The 14,379-nt window shown below is 55.5% G+C and overlaps 8 protein-coding genes across 8 annotated transcripts; 6 read left to right on the top strand and 2 right to left on the bottom strand.

Moving 5' to 3' along the window:
- Positions 1–383: 383 nt before the first annotated feature.
- Positions 384–2,069, bottom strand: DSM5745_09291 (FAD-binding oxidoreductase; the record flags this gene model as incomplete). The annotated part of the gene is made up of 4 exons (XM_026751307.1): positions 384–664; positions 730–938; positions 1,019–1,917; positions 1,962–2,069. 4 exons carry the CDS (start codon positions 2,067–2,069, stop codon positions 384–386), a joined length of 1,497 nt encoding a protein of 498 aa, XP_026600393.1.
- A 269-nt stretch (positions 2,070–2,338) lies between these two features.
- DSM5745_09292 (uncharacterized protein) lies at positions 2,339–3,330 on the top strand (the record flags this gene model as incomplete). Its single annotated transcript, XM_026751308.1, has 2 exons — positions 2,339–2,513; positions 2,561–3,330. 2 exons carry the CDS (start codon positions 2,339–2,341, stop codon positions 3,328–3,330), a joined length of 945 nt encoding a protein of 314 aa, XP_026600394.1.
- Positions 3,331–3,880: 550 nt separating this feature from the next.
- Positions 3,881–5,332, top strand: DSM5745_09293 (Sterigmatocystin biosynthesis dehydrogenase stcV; the record flags this gene model as incomplete). The annotated part of the gene is made up of 4 exons (XM_026751309.1): positions 3,881–4,092; positions 4,150–4,230; positions 4,363–4,927; positions 5,045–5,332. 4 exons carry the CDS (start codon positions 3,881–3,883, stop codon positions 5,330–5,332), a joined length of 1,146 nt encoding a protein of 381 aa, XP_026600395.1.
- A 940-nt stretch (positions 5,333–6,272) lies between these two features.
- DSM5745_09294 (glycosyltransferase) lies at positions 6,273–7,704 on the top strand (the record flags this gene model as incomplete). Its single annotated transcript, XM_026751310.1, has 2 exons — positions 6,273–7,398; positions 7,493–7,704. 2 exons carry the CDS (start codon positions 6,273–6,275, stop codon positions 7,702–7,704), a joined length of 1,338 nt encoding a protein of 445 aa, XP_026600396.1.
- A 134-nt stretch (positions 7,705–7,838) lies between these two features.
- Positions 7,839–9,305, bottom strand: DSM5745_09295 (uncharacterized protein; the record flags this gene model as incomplete). The annotated part of the gene is made up of 1 exon (XM_026751311.1): positions 7,839–9,305. The coding sequence occupies one exon, from the start codon at positions 9,303–9,305 to the stop codon at positions 7,839–7,841; it is 1,467 nt and encodes a 488-aa protein (XP_026600397.1).
- An 868-nt stretch (positions 9,306–10,173) lies between these two features.
- Positions 10,174–10,647, top strand: DSM5745_09296 (uncharacterized protein; the record flags this gene model as incomplete). The annotated part of the gene is made up of 2 exons (XM_026751312.1): positions 10,174–10,330; positions 10,364–10,647. The coding sequence occupies 2 exons, from the start codon at positions 10,174–10,176 to the stop codon at positions 10,645–10,647; spliced, it is 441 nt and encodes a 146-aa protein (XP_026600398.1).
- Positions 10,648–11,173: 526 nt separating this feature from the next.
- Positions 11,174–12,534, top strand: DSM5745_09297 (Hsp70 family protein; the record flags this gene model as incomplete). Its single annotated transcript, XM_026751313.1, has 2 exons — positions 11,174–12,316; positions 12,367–12,534. 2 exons carry the CDS (start codon positions 11,174–11,176, stop codon positions 12,532–12,534), a joined length of 1,311 nt encoding a protein of 436 aa, XP_026600399.1.
- A 203-nt stretch (positions 12,535–12,737) lies between these two features.
- On the top strand, positions 12,738–13,891 carry DSM5745_09298 (uncharacterized protein; the record flags this gene model as incomplete). Its single annotated transcript, XM_026751314.1, has 2 exons — positions 12,738–13,465; positions 13,534–13,891. 2 exons carry the CDS (start codon positions 12,738–12,740, stop codon positions 13,889–13,891), a joined length of 1,086 nt encoding a protein of 361 aa, XP_026600400.1.
- Positions 13,892–14,379: the final 488 nt, after the last annotated feature.

Here is a 14,379-nt window from a genome sequence, read left to right on the forward strand (position 1 = left end):
GCAGATGGTGAATCAAGGCGGGTAAGCCCATGGTGTGATAGTGCTGCCTTGTTGAATAATGTCGCGGCATGACTCGGGTCTGCCGTGCACATGGCCTGGGATGGGGGTTGACATCACGACATTGCGGAGCGGGATGGTGACACTGCTGCGGTGTATTTTTCAATTCATCTCGCTGCGAGGCTGTTCGAGTACATATGCTCTGGCCTATCTGATCGACTCCAACTGCATTTGCCGTAATGACGTGGGATTGTACAATATTTGCCCGCTATGCGTGGTTTGGTGGATGGCTACATCAACAAAGCCCTAAGAACGGCTCGATCAACGCGGCACCGCAGCCTACATGTAACGCATTCGGGTCCACAAAAAGATTCCATACAGTACAATCACAACAACTTCACAAACCCGCGCCACAGCCCCGTCGACGTATAAACCCCACGCGGATCAACAGCGCGCTGGACCCCCTGTAACCTTCGCACATTCTCCTCTCCGTACCCGTCAAACACATCCGCCGCCTGCGCCGCCGACGCATAATTGATATACATGTATCTGTTCGCAACGCCCAGCCCCTCCGCAACCTCCCTGATCCGCGCAACGGTGTTGTGCGTCATGGTTTCCACGGCGTGATCGTCCGCGGCGTGTGTCCATGCCGTTGAGATGAGGATTACTACCGTTGGCATCAACTGTTAGCACGGAGAGGAGAACGGGACGGAGGGGGCAGCATCAGCATACGGAATAAGGGCTCATCGCTCTCGATCCCCAGGGCGTTTCCGCCGCGCGCCTTCATGGCGGCGAGGGCGTTGCGCGGGAGCGCGTAGGTGACGAGGTTTGGGATCAGGCCTGGAACGGAGGTTATGGGCAGGACTTCTTCTGAGAAGATTTGGAGGGCGGTGGTGAGGAGCGGGCGCGAGGGGGTGATCGTTAGGGTTGCGAAGAGGTGTCTGTTGTATGTAGAGGTTAACATGTGAATTCTTGTAGCAAGGGGACAGTATGTTTGGGCCGCGAAAGGGAGCGAACGGACCTGGTTATCCCCGCCGTCTCGGAGCCAGCTGTCTGGGCGCTGAGCGTCGAGATTGAGGGACTCCTTGACAACGCTGGGATCTGGTTAATGGCGTCGAAGACGGGCGGGTTGGCGAGCGGCTTTGCGTAGCGCTGTGTCCCCGACAGGGTGAAGCCGCTTGACGCCGTGTACGTGTAGTACAGGTCATAGCCCATGTCGACGTCGCTGGTAAGCACGGGGTCCGTGAAGAGGTCGTAGACGCGGTCGAGGACTTGTTCCGTCTGGTTGGGGGCGTATGTGGTGCGGGTGGTGGACACAGGGCCCTGCTCGAACGTGCGGACCGTAAACGCCGTCACGATGCCGAAGTTGTTGCCGCCGCCTCGCAGCGCCCAGTACAGATCTGGACTGCTGGACTGATTCACCGTGGCAATTGTCCCGTTGGCAAGGACAATCTCGTACTCGAAGACATTGTCCAGCGCCCAGCCGTACTTGTTGCTGAAGGGGGATGTCCCTCCGCCGAGCGTGAAGCCCCCAATGCCGACGGTGCCGACGCGCCCGCCAACGAACGACAGGTTGTGCGCGTCTAGGGCGGAGTAGACTTGGTTTGTATTTGCGCCGCCGCCGACGCGTGCCTTTGTGCCGTTGTCCAGGACCTCAACGGTTGATATCCGGTCGAGGTCGATTGTCACGCCGCCGATGGAGTTGGAGTCCCCGGCGTGGCGAGAGTGGCCGCCGCCCTTGACGGCGAAATGGCACCAGGTGTCGACGAGGACGTGGAGGATCTGGGAGACGTCGGATGCGGTGGATGGCTCGACGCGGCAGGCTGGGGTGACCTCTTGCTGCTTTGCGTCCCAGATGGTGAAGTTGTCCGTTACCGGGTAGTGGAGGGCGGGACCGAAGAGGGTGGACAGCTCGGTGCACTGGCTGGTCAGAAGGGCTTTGTCTTGTGTGAAATGGGACGTACGGCTTGTTGGCAGTTTGGGGAGACGGTGTTGTTACTCGCTGTCAGGGAGGATCCATGCGCCACGGCGCTCCATCCGGCGAGGTAGGGCAAGCAGGTGGCTGGTCGCATCGTGATGATTTCGGGTTGGCCAATACACAAGCTACGATATACAATCCTTTTATACTCTGCATCCACAAATTAATCGCAGTGCCCAGACTTGCCCCGGCGGGGGGATGACAAGTGGACCGCTGGCCGAGGAGGACGGTGGGCCTGCACTCGCCACCGCAACCCTGTTATCTCTTCGTTGTCATCCTCCTGCAGGAATTGCTCGCAACGTCCTCCATCCAACTCTGATCTGTCATCCAACCGCAGATTCAATTCCCACACACCCCATCTCCATGGTTTACCCAGGCATGCCCATCGTTCCCCAAGCGGGGCCTGGAACAGCCGAGCAGAGGATCCGCCTGCAGCGCTTTTCCTCGCGCATCTCCGACCCAGACGAGGACTGGTCTGGCATCGCCGACCGCAAGGTGCGCAGGAGGCTGCAAAACCGCTGCAACCAGCGGGCGTTACGTACGTACTCCTCACGCAGCCAGGTAACGGACTAACAAGGCATCCAGGCCTGCGCAAGAAGCTGGAGTCCAAGACCTCGCCAGACGCCACAGTCCCAAACCGCCGCGATGCACAGGCGCAAGGCGCTCAAGCCATGGCTACAGCAGCACCGCTGGATCTGGACCTAGACCTCAACCTCGACCAAGTGCGCATCCTCGCCGCCAACACCCCCCAAGCAAAAGCCATCCTGGCGCACTTTGAAGCCCTCGCCCGCGCCCAATACACACAGAGCTCCCCGCGCGCCGACATGCTCCTGCACCTGATCAAGTTCAACTTCATCAAGGCGCTGCTAGCAAACATGGCCGTGCTGGGCCTGAGCGACGAGCATCTGCACGACGAGGCCATCTCGCCATTCAACACACTTGGCCCCTGGCACGCCGCCAGCAACATGGCCGGGGACAGCTGGAGCAACCTCCCGCCCAGTCTCCGCGCGACGCCCATCCAGCGCGCGGTCCCGCACCACCCCTGGCTCGACCTCCTGCCGATCCCGCAGATGCGCGATAACCTGATCCTGGCCGGGGAGTCGTATGACGAGGAGACGCTGTGCCGTGATATGAAGGGGCATGGGTGTGCTGGTGCTAGTGCAGGTGGGCGCAGGGGTGGCGCGTATGCGGGGCACTCGGGGATCATCGTGTGGAAGGATCCGTGGGATGCGTCCGGGTGGGAGGTCACCGAGGGGTTTGCGCGGTCGTGGGGGTGGGTGGTCCGTGGGTGTTGGGACTTGATGGCGTCGACGAATGCTTGGAGGGCGAGGCGGTGCGAGAGGGCGTTGTTTTAGGCTTGTGCTTAGATTGTGGCTTTATTCTTCATGATAATCTACGTGTGTACTGTCAGGTTTCTATAGCGTTAGTGACGTCGATGCTGGGGAAGGAGATGTTATGTTGACCCCTGGCCTTCGTCTCGGTCTATCTTCGGACTGATCCATATCTGCTTTTTGGCTCAGCGAATCAGGCGAGACTTGTCATCCGCCTGCAGGCAGGAGTGGATTAGACCCGCACACTCAGATTAAAGATCAACCAATCAGACGAGACTTGTCATCAACATGCAGACTCCACTGAGCTTGACCAGTTTTAGCCTCACTATCAAGCCTCCAGGGCTGGGATTCACGAATAACGTTGAACTTGTCATCAATAAAACATCCATCCTGCTCTACCAAGTAACCGAACAGGAACAAAGTCCAAGCGGACATACCGGAGATGAAGAACCCTCTATTGCCGGCGTCTTAAAGCCCTTGGCATATATCAAGACAACCCCTGCCTAGACGAGTTCTAAATTCGAAACAATCAATCTGTCGTGTTACCTACACCTCACCAATCACTCAACTCATCATGTCCGTCTTCGCCCTGGCCCCCAAGCCCCCCAGTCTCCTCGGCTACCACCGCGTCCTCTCCAGCACCGCCGGCGTCAAGGTCTCGCCGCTATGCCTGGGCACCATGAACTTCGGCACGACCTGGAAGGACTTTATGGGCGAGTGCGACAAGGAGCAGTCGTTTGCGCTACTGGATGAGTTCTTCAGGCTGGGCGGGAACTTCTTGGATACGTATGTGCATGCTTTCTGCCAGTACCATGATGGTTGACTGATCATGCTGCCCATCAGAGCCAACAACTACCAACAAGAAGAGTCGGAAACCTGGATCGGAGAGTGGATGAAGGCGCGCGGGAATCGCGATCAGATGGTGTACGTACCGGCCTCCCATCGACCTGCCATGTACCCCTGGACTACATAGTCTGTCATATTATACCCGACGCGGATAGAATTCATACATGACCAGCTAGAAGACCCAGCTAACAAGGTGTTCTTGTTCCCCAGCATCGCAACAAAATACACAACCGGCTACCGCACCTCCCACCGAGCCACGCAGCCCCTCCAATCCAACTACGTCGGCAACTCCCTAAAGTCCCTCCGGCTCTCCGTGACCGCCAGCCTTGAAAAGCTGCAGACCGACTATATCGACATTCTCTACGTGCACTGGTGGGACTTCACCACCTCCGTGGAGGAGGTCATGCACGGCCTCAACGCCCTAGTCACCTCGGGGAGGGTCCTCTACCTCGGCGTCTCAGACACACCCGCCTGGATAGTCGTCAAGGCGAACGACTACGCCCGCGCCCATGGATTACGTCCGTTCAGCGTCTACCAGGGCAAATGGAACGCTGGGTTCCGCGACATCGAGCGCGAGATCCTCCCTATGTGTCGCGACCAGGGAATGGCGATTGCGCCGTGGGCGCCGCTGGGACAGGGGAGGTTTAAGGCTGCGAAGGCGCGCGATGCCGGTGATGGGAGTGCGCGGGCGTCGAAGATGAGCGAGGAGGAGGTCAGGGTGTCGGATGCGCTTGAGAAGATTGCGCAGGGGAAGGGCGTGAGCTTGCATGCGATTGTACGTGGTTCCTGTGCCCAACACCATCACTCAACCAGCATAACCTGTTATAAACCCCCACCCCTGGTCCATTTATACACCCATGTTGACAAAACGGCTAACCAACTGCAATACCAGGCCCTCGCTTACATCCTGCACAAATCACCACACGTCTTCCCGATCATCGGGCAGCGCAAGATCGAGCACCTCCGCGCCAATGTCGAAGCCCTGAGCGTGCGTCTGTCGGCCTCCGAGCTCGATGACATCGACGCCGCGTCGTCCTTCGACGTCGGGTTCCCCATGAACTTCATCTTCCGCGATTACTCGACGACGCGGAGTACCGCTGCGGATGTCTGGTTGACGCAGGTGGCGGCGCATATCGATGCGCCGCCGCATCCGGGCCCGGTTGTGCCGAGGGGGGAGTAATGGTATCTAATCTACTTGGTCGGTTATGTCGGTGGCTCTGGGGTGAGGGGCGGAGGATTCGTCAAGATTTAGTGATATAGAGCCAAGCATAGCCGGTTAGGGAGTGGTTGGCGAAGACGACCTCGCACTCTTTCTTTTCTCTTTAGATAAAGTTGTCCAACCGAATGGGAAAACGGACTCGGTGCATTGTTATCTTTGTTCAGCCTAGGCTGGGTAGGTTGATGATAAGGGCTACTTACCTCTGATCACCATAGCGTTGGAGGTTATTGTCTCTGGGCTTGAGGGTAGGCCGATCGAATGAAGACGAGTATCAGATAGTAATATAGTAAATGATAGTGTTCATTACGCGAGGTACATGTAGGTACCTGCCACATATTGTAGTGCTCTTTTACTTCCTTTGCATGGTACCTAGATGACCCTTATGGTTCATTCCAAGGTTGGTACTGTTTAACGCCCTGCAACAACGTCGAGGTTGGGATCAGAGTAGCAGTAGAACAAACCCATCTTGCAAAGACAGTTACGGAGACATCTGCGTTCCATCTAATTACTCGGCCAGAATCAACACGCTGTTGAAAGATCCAGGCTTGTGATAATACGGTAGCCTGATCATGGAACTGCCGCGTTTGCGGCTGAAGATCCCAGCAGATCCACCATTCGCTCGCTAGACGGAGTAACCAACCGAGGCGCAGATATATATTACTATATAAACTAAGATAAGATCCTGTTAGGAACTATAGGCGTTGGGTTCGGCGGAGCTATCGGCGGAAGCCACGATGCCAGCTGAATCGATGCCTAGGGTGCGGCTGAGCACGATCCACTTGCCCTAAGCGACGAGTACCATACCCAGGTCCCTATATAACATCCGCCGTCTTCCTACCTAGGTCGGTACCTAACTCTTTCCTCCAAGCCTCGAAAGAAAACACCACACCCAGCCATCAAAATGCCCGCCCCACCAAAGCCCATCGTGCTCTTCGTCTGCCCGCCCGAAACCGGGCACACGAACCCCCTCCTCCCGCACGCAACGCACCTCGTCTCCCAGGGGCACACCGTACACTTCATCGCAGGCCCCCCCTCGCAACCCGCAATCGAGAAAGCCGGCGCAACCTTCCACGCCCTGCACAGCGTCTGGAAACCCGAGATGTTCGACATCATGCACAGCTTCCCCGATGAGCCGAGCCGCTTCATGTACGGCCTGAAGCATAACTTCATTGACCTGACGGAGCCGTGCATGCGGACTATCGCGGGCGTCCTTGAGACCATCCGAGACGAGCACGGGCCCGCGCAGGAGGTCGTTATTGTGCAGGAGTACGCGGCGCTCGGCGTGTGGCCGTTTCTCCTGGGTGCGCCGCTGCCGAGGGGGTACGCGGGGTTCCCGAAGGTGGTTATCTTTGCGACGGTGCCGCTGCCCGTCTCGAGCGTTGACACGGCGCCGTTTGGGCCGGGCCTGCCGCCTGATTCTTCGGTGGAAGGGCGGGAAAGGAATCGGGGGATGTATGAGGCGACGAAGGGGTTTGGGGACGAGATTGCGCGGTATGCGAATGAGATTTACGTGAGGCTTGGGGCGGGCCCGATCCCTGGGGGTGTCTCGCCGATGGACTTTTGGGGCCTTGCGGGTGATGTCGTCGTGCAGCCGTGCAGTGCCAGTCTCGAGTATGAGCGGAGTGACCTCTCGCCGAAGATTCGGTATATTGGGGGCTTGCCGCGGAAGGAGATTGGTCCTGCTGATCTCCCTGGGTGGTGGGGTGAGGTGCTGGATGCTAAGCGGGCAGGCAAGAAGATTGTCTTTGTTAGCCAGGGGACGTTTAGGCTTGACCATAACGAGCTGCTTCTTCCGACGCTGCGGGCTTTGAGTGATAGGGAGGATTGCATGGTTATTGGTGCGTTGGGGACCAGGGGTTCCAAGCTTGAAGAGGGCGTGGAGGTTCCGGGTAACGCAAAGGTCGTGGACTTCTTGCTGTATGATGCTATCCTTGAGCATGCGGATGTTTTTGTGTCGAATGCTGGCTATGGAGGGCTCATGCACAGTGTTATGAATGGGGTTCCCATGGTGCTGGCTGGGACTGGACGTAAGTTTCCCTCCCTTTTTTCTGTATACATGAAGAGCGGATGAGGTAGTTTCCCGGCAATCTTGAGAGTGCGTACTGACCATTGCATGTGCAGAGGACAAAGCTGAGGTATCTATGCGCGGTGAATGGGCTGGTATTGCTGTCAATCTGCGGACAAGCACACCTACGGTTGAGGCTCTACGAGAGGGCATCGACAAGGCTCTTTCGGACAGTGCCTTCAAGAAGCGCTGTGTCGAGATTCGACGTGAAAACGAAGAGCTGGATTGCCTGGCTCAATTGGAGAAGTTGGTAAATGGAGACGCATAGACTGGTACACATCTAATAATTCTGATGTTATATAAAACACGGTGCACCGCCATCTCTTGTAGGCATTTGAAGCTGTCCCGATGTTATCTAGGCATAAAGGCAGAGAATTCATAATATCAACCGATCTTTGAAAGTCACGCAGGAGGAGAATTCGCCTGATCCCCATCACAAACCCGAGCAAATTCCCGTGTGGCCTCATCCGGTTCCCACGCGAGAAGGCGCTCCTTCGCCTCTTCCATCTTCCGCTTGACCAGAGCTTCCATGTCCTCCTTCCCCTTCTCATCAAGTAATTCCAGTCTCTCCTTCCACCGATCCTCATTAGAAAGAGTGCACGGCCCAAAGAACCGCGTGTCCAGTTTCTTCCAGAAGATCGCGTCAAACGCAAAAGGCTTCCGGGCAGCATACACAACCCAGAACTCGCCCGTTTCCCAGCTCCGTCGCATATGTCCTGAAAGCCTCTGGTCCTCGGACAATCTCCCGCGTTCAATAGCGGTGTCCTCGCACTTCTCTAGCGCTCTGAGGAAGGTCTCTAGACGTAGTTCGTATGTATCGCTCCACGCATCAAGCCCTTCGGGCCAGTACTCCGGCTGCTCGAGGAGAAGCCACCATGGCGGCGCACGGGTGAACTCTACCGGCGCGGCATATGAGAACTCCCAGTCGACTACGCCGACACTCTGCAATTTGTCATTCAGAAGAACGTTTGCAGGTCGGAAATCGTCGCACCATAGAGGGAATGGACCGTGGTCGGTTTCGGGTGAAGTCAACTGGCCTTCTCGCCCGAGTCTGCGGAACAGGAATCTGGCGACGTATTTGCGGCGGCAATCATCCTCTGAGTCGACGGCGTCGTTTCGTTGGTGAACCAGATGGTCCATGTGAAGGTCCGCCAGGGATTCAAAGTAAGCTTGGGCTGAACCAAAATGTCTCCTTGGTAGTTTGGACCGTGGCAGAGTCCCGAGGCTGACAAGCTGATTCATGGCGAATGTGAGAGGTCGTGAGCTGGAATCCCATGTGAAGTCATCCACCTGCGTCAGGCTCCCGATCTGGGGCAACGTCACTCTCGAGAGCTGTAGGAGGACGTCGGCCATCTCGCCATAGAGCCTCTCCAGCTTGTCTTCATCGATGGACGGGTCCAGGATTGGTCGATCTTCTATCTTCAACGATGGCGTGATGAGCGCTTCATTCATGGTGAGCGCATGCTCGACATACTCCATCAACATGAACGCTCCTGATCCTTGGACAGGCGGGCCCTGATCCTTACTGCCAAAGTGCAGGACCAAGGGCACCGGGATCGAGGTTTGATCCTGGACATATCTCATGGCCGCAACCTCATACCGTGTCTTTTCCTCAGGGAACATCGTCGACCCCGGCTTCGTAAGTCGAATCATAACCGAGCTCCCGATCTGGAACTTCATGCGAAAGGAGACATTGAAGGCCCCGCCTTGGGGGCTACATAGTTCGGTAGGGGTGCGCTTGTGGTGCTTGACGATGAAATCGCCCACCTTGCGTAGATTGTCGTGTTTGAGGATGTAACTGACCCAAGCATCTTCGATTGATTCACTTCTTTCCCAGGCCACGTCGTCAAACGGCATACGTGGCCGCATTGTGAGATATGCTATTCCCCCAAAACCTGAAGTGAGAGCCTTGTTTGAGTCTTTGATCTCTTTGTCTTTGGTGAGAACCAGTAGCCCTGATTCGAGTCTTGTTGGCAAAGAAGAAGGCCCCTCGATAGGTCTGAGGTGGAGGCTCACCGCATAGTGGGGGCTTGAGTCAATGCGGCGCTTAAATTCCTTGCATCACCAATCACAGGGAAGCTTCCAGTTGTTGCTTGATCAAAGATGGGCCAATCACACTCTCTCGTGTACCGGTACCGCCATGCCCAGCACTGGAAGATGTGGTAGGCACAGCGCCGCAGCAGAGTACTCGTCATCCTTCCATCTCGGCCATAGGAGAGGGATAAATTCATGCCGAACTCGAATCGCAAACGACGAGGTTCAGTAAGAAGTACCTTGGGCTCAGACCAGAGCAGGTGCGAGCCAAGCGGGCTTGCCTGACCCGTAGCCTTAGTATAGGCAAGTGCGGCCCCGTACATGTACTCCAGGGCTGGCTAGTTGGGGAGGTAGCAGGGTGATTGCCTTGTTAGCTATTTCCGACCAGTCACACTTTCCCTGATTTTGACACCAATGGTCAGGTCGGGTAGAGGCTCAAATGACTCCCCCCAGCCATCGATCGGTCACAACTTACTGTGCCGCAGCGAGGCTGAGCAGCTATGAGTATACATCAGACACCCAGAACCAACCACTAATACAACAGGCGAGACCTCTCACTACGGCCGGGGGTCATTGCGTTCCACGTCCAACAGCGCTTGCCCCTCCATTGGCTCTGGCGGCGTGATGAGGCTCTCCAGGCTCTTTTGTCTCTGCACACCCGCTGTGCCGCATGAACCAGGCATTTTGTCATCGGCGGCAAGACATGGACATAAATAGAGGACGTACCTGGCCGGCAGACCCATTGACCATCATCAAAGCCCTAGAATACCACACCCTTAGTGAAGACGATCAACCCTGGAATTCGTTCTCTTCTCCCTTGTTCAGCATCACCTGCAGGTTCGTCAAGCTTCCCTCAACCGGTCAAGCTATGGACCCAATCTAATCCCATGCAGCCAAAGCTCTCACACCATCCCCGGTAACAATGCCATCCAACAACCAGACCAACGACCGCAAGGAGACGGAGTACCGCCTTGGTCTCGCCTCACCCACGGCCAACGCGCTGCAGAAGCAAGGCCTCTCGTCCGGCGAACGACGCGGCAAGACCTACAACAACGACCCCTACAAAATGCCTACAACGCAGGAAGAGTCGCAGCTCACCAAAGCAGCCAATGTTTCGTCTGAGCGGCGCAAGCATGTCACTGAGAATGTCGCGAGTTCCTACAGAGAGTCCAAGTAGAATTATCGCGAGGTATACTGTCTGTGGGGGTGCGCGTTCTTGTTCCTCTTCTAATGTTCGCGAGGTTGCTGCTTGTATTTCTCTTCCAATGTTGTGGTGTCAGCTCCTAACCGCTTGGTTGAACAAAGCTGGTGATATGTGTTTGCGTTGATAATATGCGTCCGTCGTGTTCTTCCTTGATTGTGCGAGTACTAACTTCCATGTTTGTCTTGTAATACTCCGTACGAATGTCATCAATCCAGTTTGTCGGTCACTAAAAGCAGCTCCAACTGCGTAGTTACTGACAGTATTATCCTTGCGTTCTCTCGTCAGATTTCATGTTTCAACACTATAGGGCCAGCTAAAGTTGATAAGGTAGGTTTGTGCGATGTGGCTATGCCGCAGGTGGTTGGGGCTATGCTGCTTTTCTCCTATATATTACCATGCAGCGTAAGGCATTGCCAGAATTTTCAATTATCCTCTCTCATCACCTTCCCCAACTCTAGAATCAAGTCCCAAAACTCTGGTCGCTGTTCCATTGAGCATCATGGACGAGATCAACCAGGTAACCATCGGCATCGACCTCGGCAGCACCTCGACATCCATCGCTTTTGATGTTAACGGTGGAGATGAAAGCGAAGTCCAAATCCTGAACAATTGGCCGGCCGCCATGAAATGGTCCTATGACCAGGTTCCTCGCGGTCCGGAGATTGCAACCATCGTCTATTATGATCCCCATGCTACCAGAAGTTTCGGCTGGACTAAGGATCGCTTTGAAGTCGTCACCGAGCGGGATACGTTGAAACCCGGTTTATTCGCGGCTACAAACTTCATATCAAGACTATCCCCGCCGGGCGATTATCCTGATGAGTGGAAGAGCGCGCTGCTACCTGGTACTAAGACACCTGAAGATGTGACGTTGGATTACCTGCGTCACCTCCGTCTGAATATTCTCCAGCAGATCGTGGATGAAGGCTATTCGGGGGAAGTGGCTAGGCTACACTTTGTGATTACTGTGCCGGCCTTTTGGGACACAGTGACGAGAAACCGGTTTAGGCAACTTGCGACCACGGCTGGCTTCGTCAGAGCTGAATCTGCCGGCCAGACGCTGTCATTTATTTCAGGGCTTGAGGCCGCACTCTCTCAGTCTGTCTACCTGCATGCTGGTGTGCCCAGCTCGCCCGATAATATCCTTGTCTTGGATTGCGGTGGCCATACCGTCGAAGCCGCGGTCTACACGGTCGAATCTAGCTCGCCGTTGATGGTGGAGCGCCGGACACCAGTCTCAGTGGCATCTTGCGGCTCAGCGGAGGTTACAAGGCTCTTCATGGACATTGCTAAGGCCAAGATCGATAAGGTGAGAGTCCCCAGTACGGGACGGGCATTTCGGGTGATGCGGGTGAGGGCAAAGAGGGCGTTTGGCAGAGAGGTCTTGTTCAATGACAAGTTCAATGCCGTTGGCTTCCATTTCGATATTCCGCCCGAAATCCATGCGGATGGGAAGGCAGACACTTTCTGGGTGGCTGATCTTGGAGTTGAGCTGAGTTGTCCGGAGGCGGATATGGTGGAAGGGTATATTAGCTTTTCAAGAGAGAAGATTTGTGCTCCTTTTAATACTATTGTTGAGCGGACCATGGGCCTTGTTCGAGACCAGATTGGGGCTGTGGAGGTCCTTGGTGAACAGGTCAACGTAAGAGCTCAGAGGGAATGAGTTGGACGTGCTGCTAATATGTGAAGTAGGACTGCCTGCTGATCGGTGGTTTCAACAAATGTCCCTACTACTCTGGTAAAGTAGAGGCTGGGATGGCAGCTCCCGGGCTTAGGCTTGTTAAACCAAGCGACGATGGAGCAAACCTTGCTATGGGGGCTGCTTGGGCGGCGGTGTCAGGGTCGGGGCCTTCTAAATGATCCAGTTCAATTGGACAACGCAACCCAACCTTAGGCAAGGACAGGGTGCTTGAATCCAACAGGAGCACCACTGCATTCCTGTCACAGTCACACAGCTAGTGGCTAGGCGCCTTTACCCCTCCCCCTTCTCCCCTTCTTCTTTCTCTTCCTCCTCATCTTCCTTGTTTCAGCCCTCTCCATCATTGCCAACCAAGCAGCACACCATGTTCGACCTCAATCGCCTGGGACTATCCGACTGGACAACAATCGAACCGCTCTTCGACAAAGCCATCAATTCGCCTTCAGAGATTACGCCAGAGGAAAAGCACCAGATCGCACAATGGGCCCCTCGCGAGGACATGGAGGAGCGGTGCCAGAAATACCTTGGTCGCTCATTGCAAGATCTGATACAAACAGCGGCTAATGATCCAGACTCGCTCACCTACCCAGAATGGCGACTGCTATGTGACGGCTTCTACATAATGAAATTATTGCTCTCAGGGGAACGTTTTAGCGTGATGGGCAGTCGGATGTGGAAGCAGGAGGACCTTTCGGACAAATGGCAGCGGGCTCTGAAGTCTGTTCTAACGCCGCTTGAGTTCCGGGCGCATCAGGCCTCGCAGGACACGCAGTTGTGCTTGAAGAAGATGGCGGAGCTTAGGAAGCAGCAAGAGCAGCATCCTGACTACGAGCCTACCCCGTGGAATCCAACGAAGCCGCCGCGTTGGATACAGCGTATACTTGACCAAGGAGGGGATATGAGCTGGGGATATGTGATCTTTTGTTATTCACTGAGCGGGTCGGAGGCGTGGCAGAAATTCCATGAAGAATTTCATGAGCGGGTCGATTGGCTTCCAGCTGCAAGGCCCGGGGGCGACAAGCTGCAGTCTACAAAAATTGTTGATTTGACTAATTTCGATGGGCCGGAGGGCGATATTGGTCTGCTGCGCGCGTAAGCCACTGCAATTGATGTTTTACCATACCTGCTTTTGGGCAATATCCGCTAACAGCTTGATCTAGGCGTTTCCGGTCCATGCGAGACGCCGGAGAACTACGACATGGACTCATGCGAGATGTATTCCTCTACGTTAGCACGGAATGTCGAGATTCGTGGCAAGACCGCCGGGCCTTCCCCTGGTGCTGGGCAGTTGATCCCGACTGGACCCTTGACGGGGCAGACGAAGACGGCTATGATGGACGAGTCCCTGTGGCGTGGGGCATTGCTTACGACAAGTTCTACAGATTTGTGTCTTTGCATGAGTTCTCCCTGAAAGACATGTGGCGGGATTGGCATGAGATGCGTCGAGAATTACCGGATCAGCGGCAGCCTGGGTGGGCATTCACCAAGCTTGACCGTCCCCGCTGGCCCTACAACTGAGTTCCAGGAAGAACTTTGGTCGTCCGCCAGAACGATCGACGTAGCCTCAGATGGCAAAACGAGCTGTGGTCGCCAGGCGCATTTATGATGTGATGGGTGATGCCACTATCAGGAAGCATGCTGGGCTACTGGGCTAAGTATCAGGAAGCATGCTGGGCTACTGGGCTATGAGCATAAATACGCTGCCACTTCCTCGGACATTGTTGACCCTATCAGAATCGTGGCTTGGAAACAAATGAAGTATCCTAACCAACGCCTGATGGGCCGTATCATTCCCTGCGGCCCTGAACCCAGATGCGCTGGGCCCTATATAAAATACTGCTGTATTCAAAATTTACCTTTAGATGCGGAGGTCCGGGCTGGACACAAGCCCTAGTGTCAGGTTCTGCCATCATGCAGGTGTTTCACAACGAATACGTATTTGTTCTTGCTGGGACGACTCCAGCTTCGTGCCATGGTCGTATTCCTTGCAAGGCTTCTCAGCTCGC

Source organism: Aspergillus mulundensis (assembly GCF_003369625.1).
Source record: "Aspergillus mulundensis strain DSM 5745 chromosome Unknown scaffold_11, whole genome shotgun sequence".
In the NCBI taxonomy this organism is placed as follows: domain Eukaryota; kingdom Fungi; phylum Ascomycota; class Eurotiomycetes; order Eurotiales; family Aspergillaceae; genus Aspergillus; species Aspergillus mulundensis.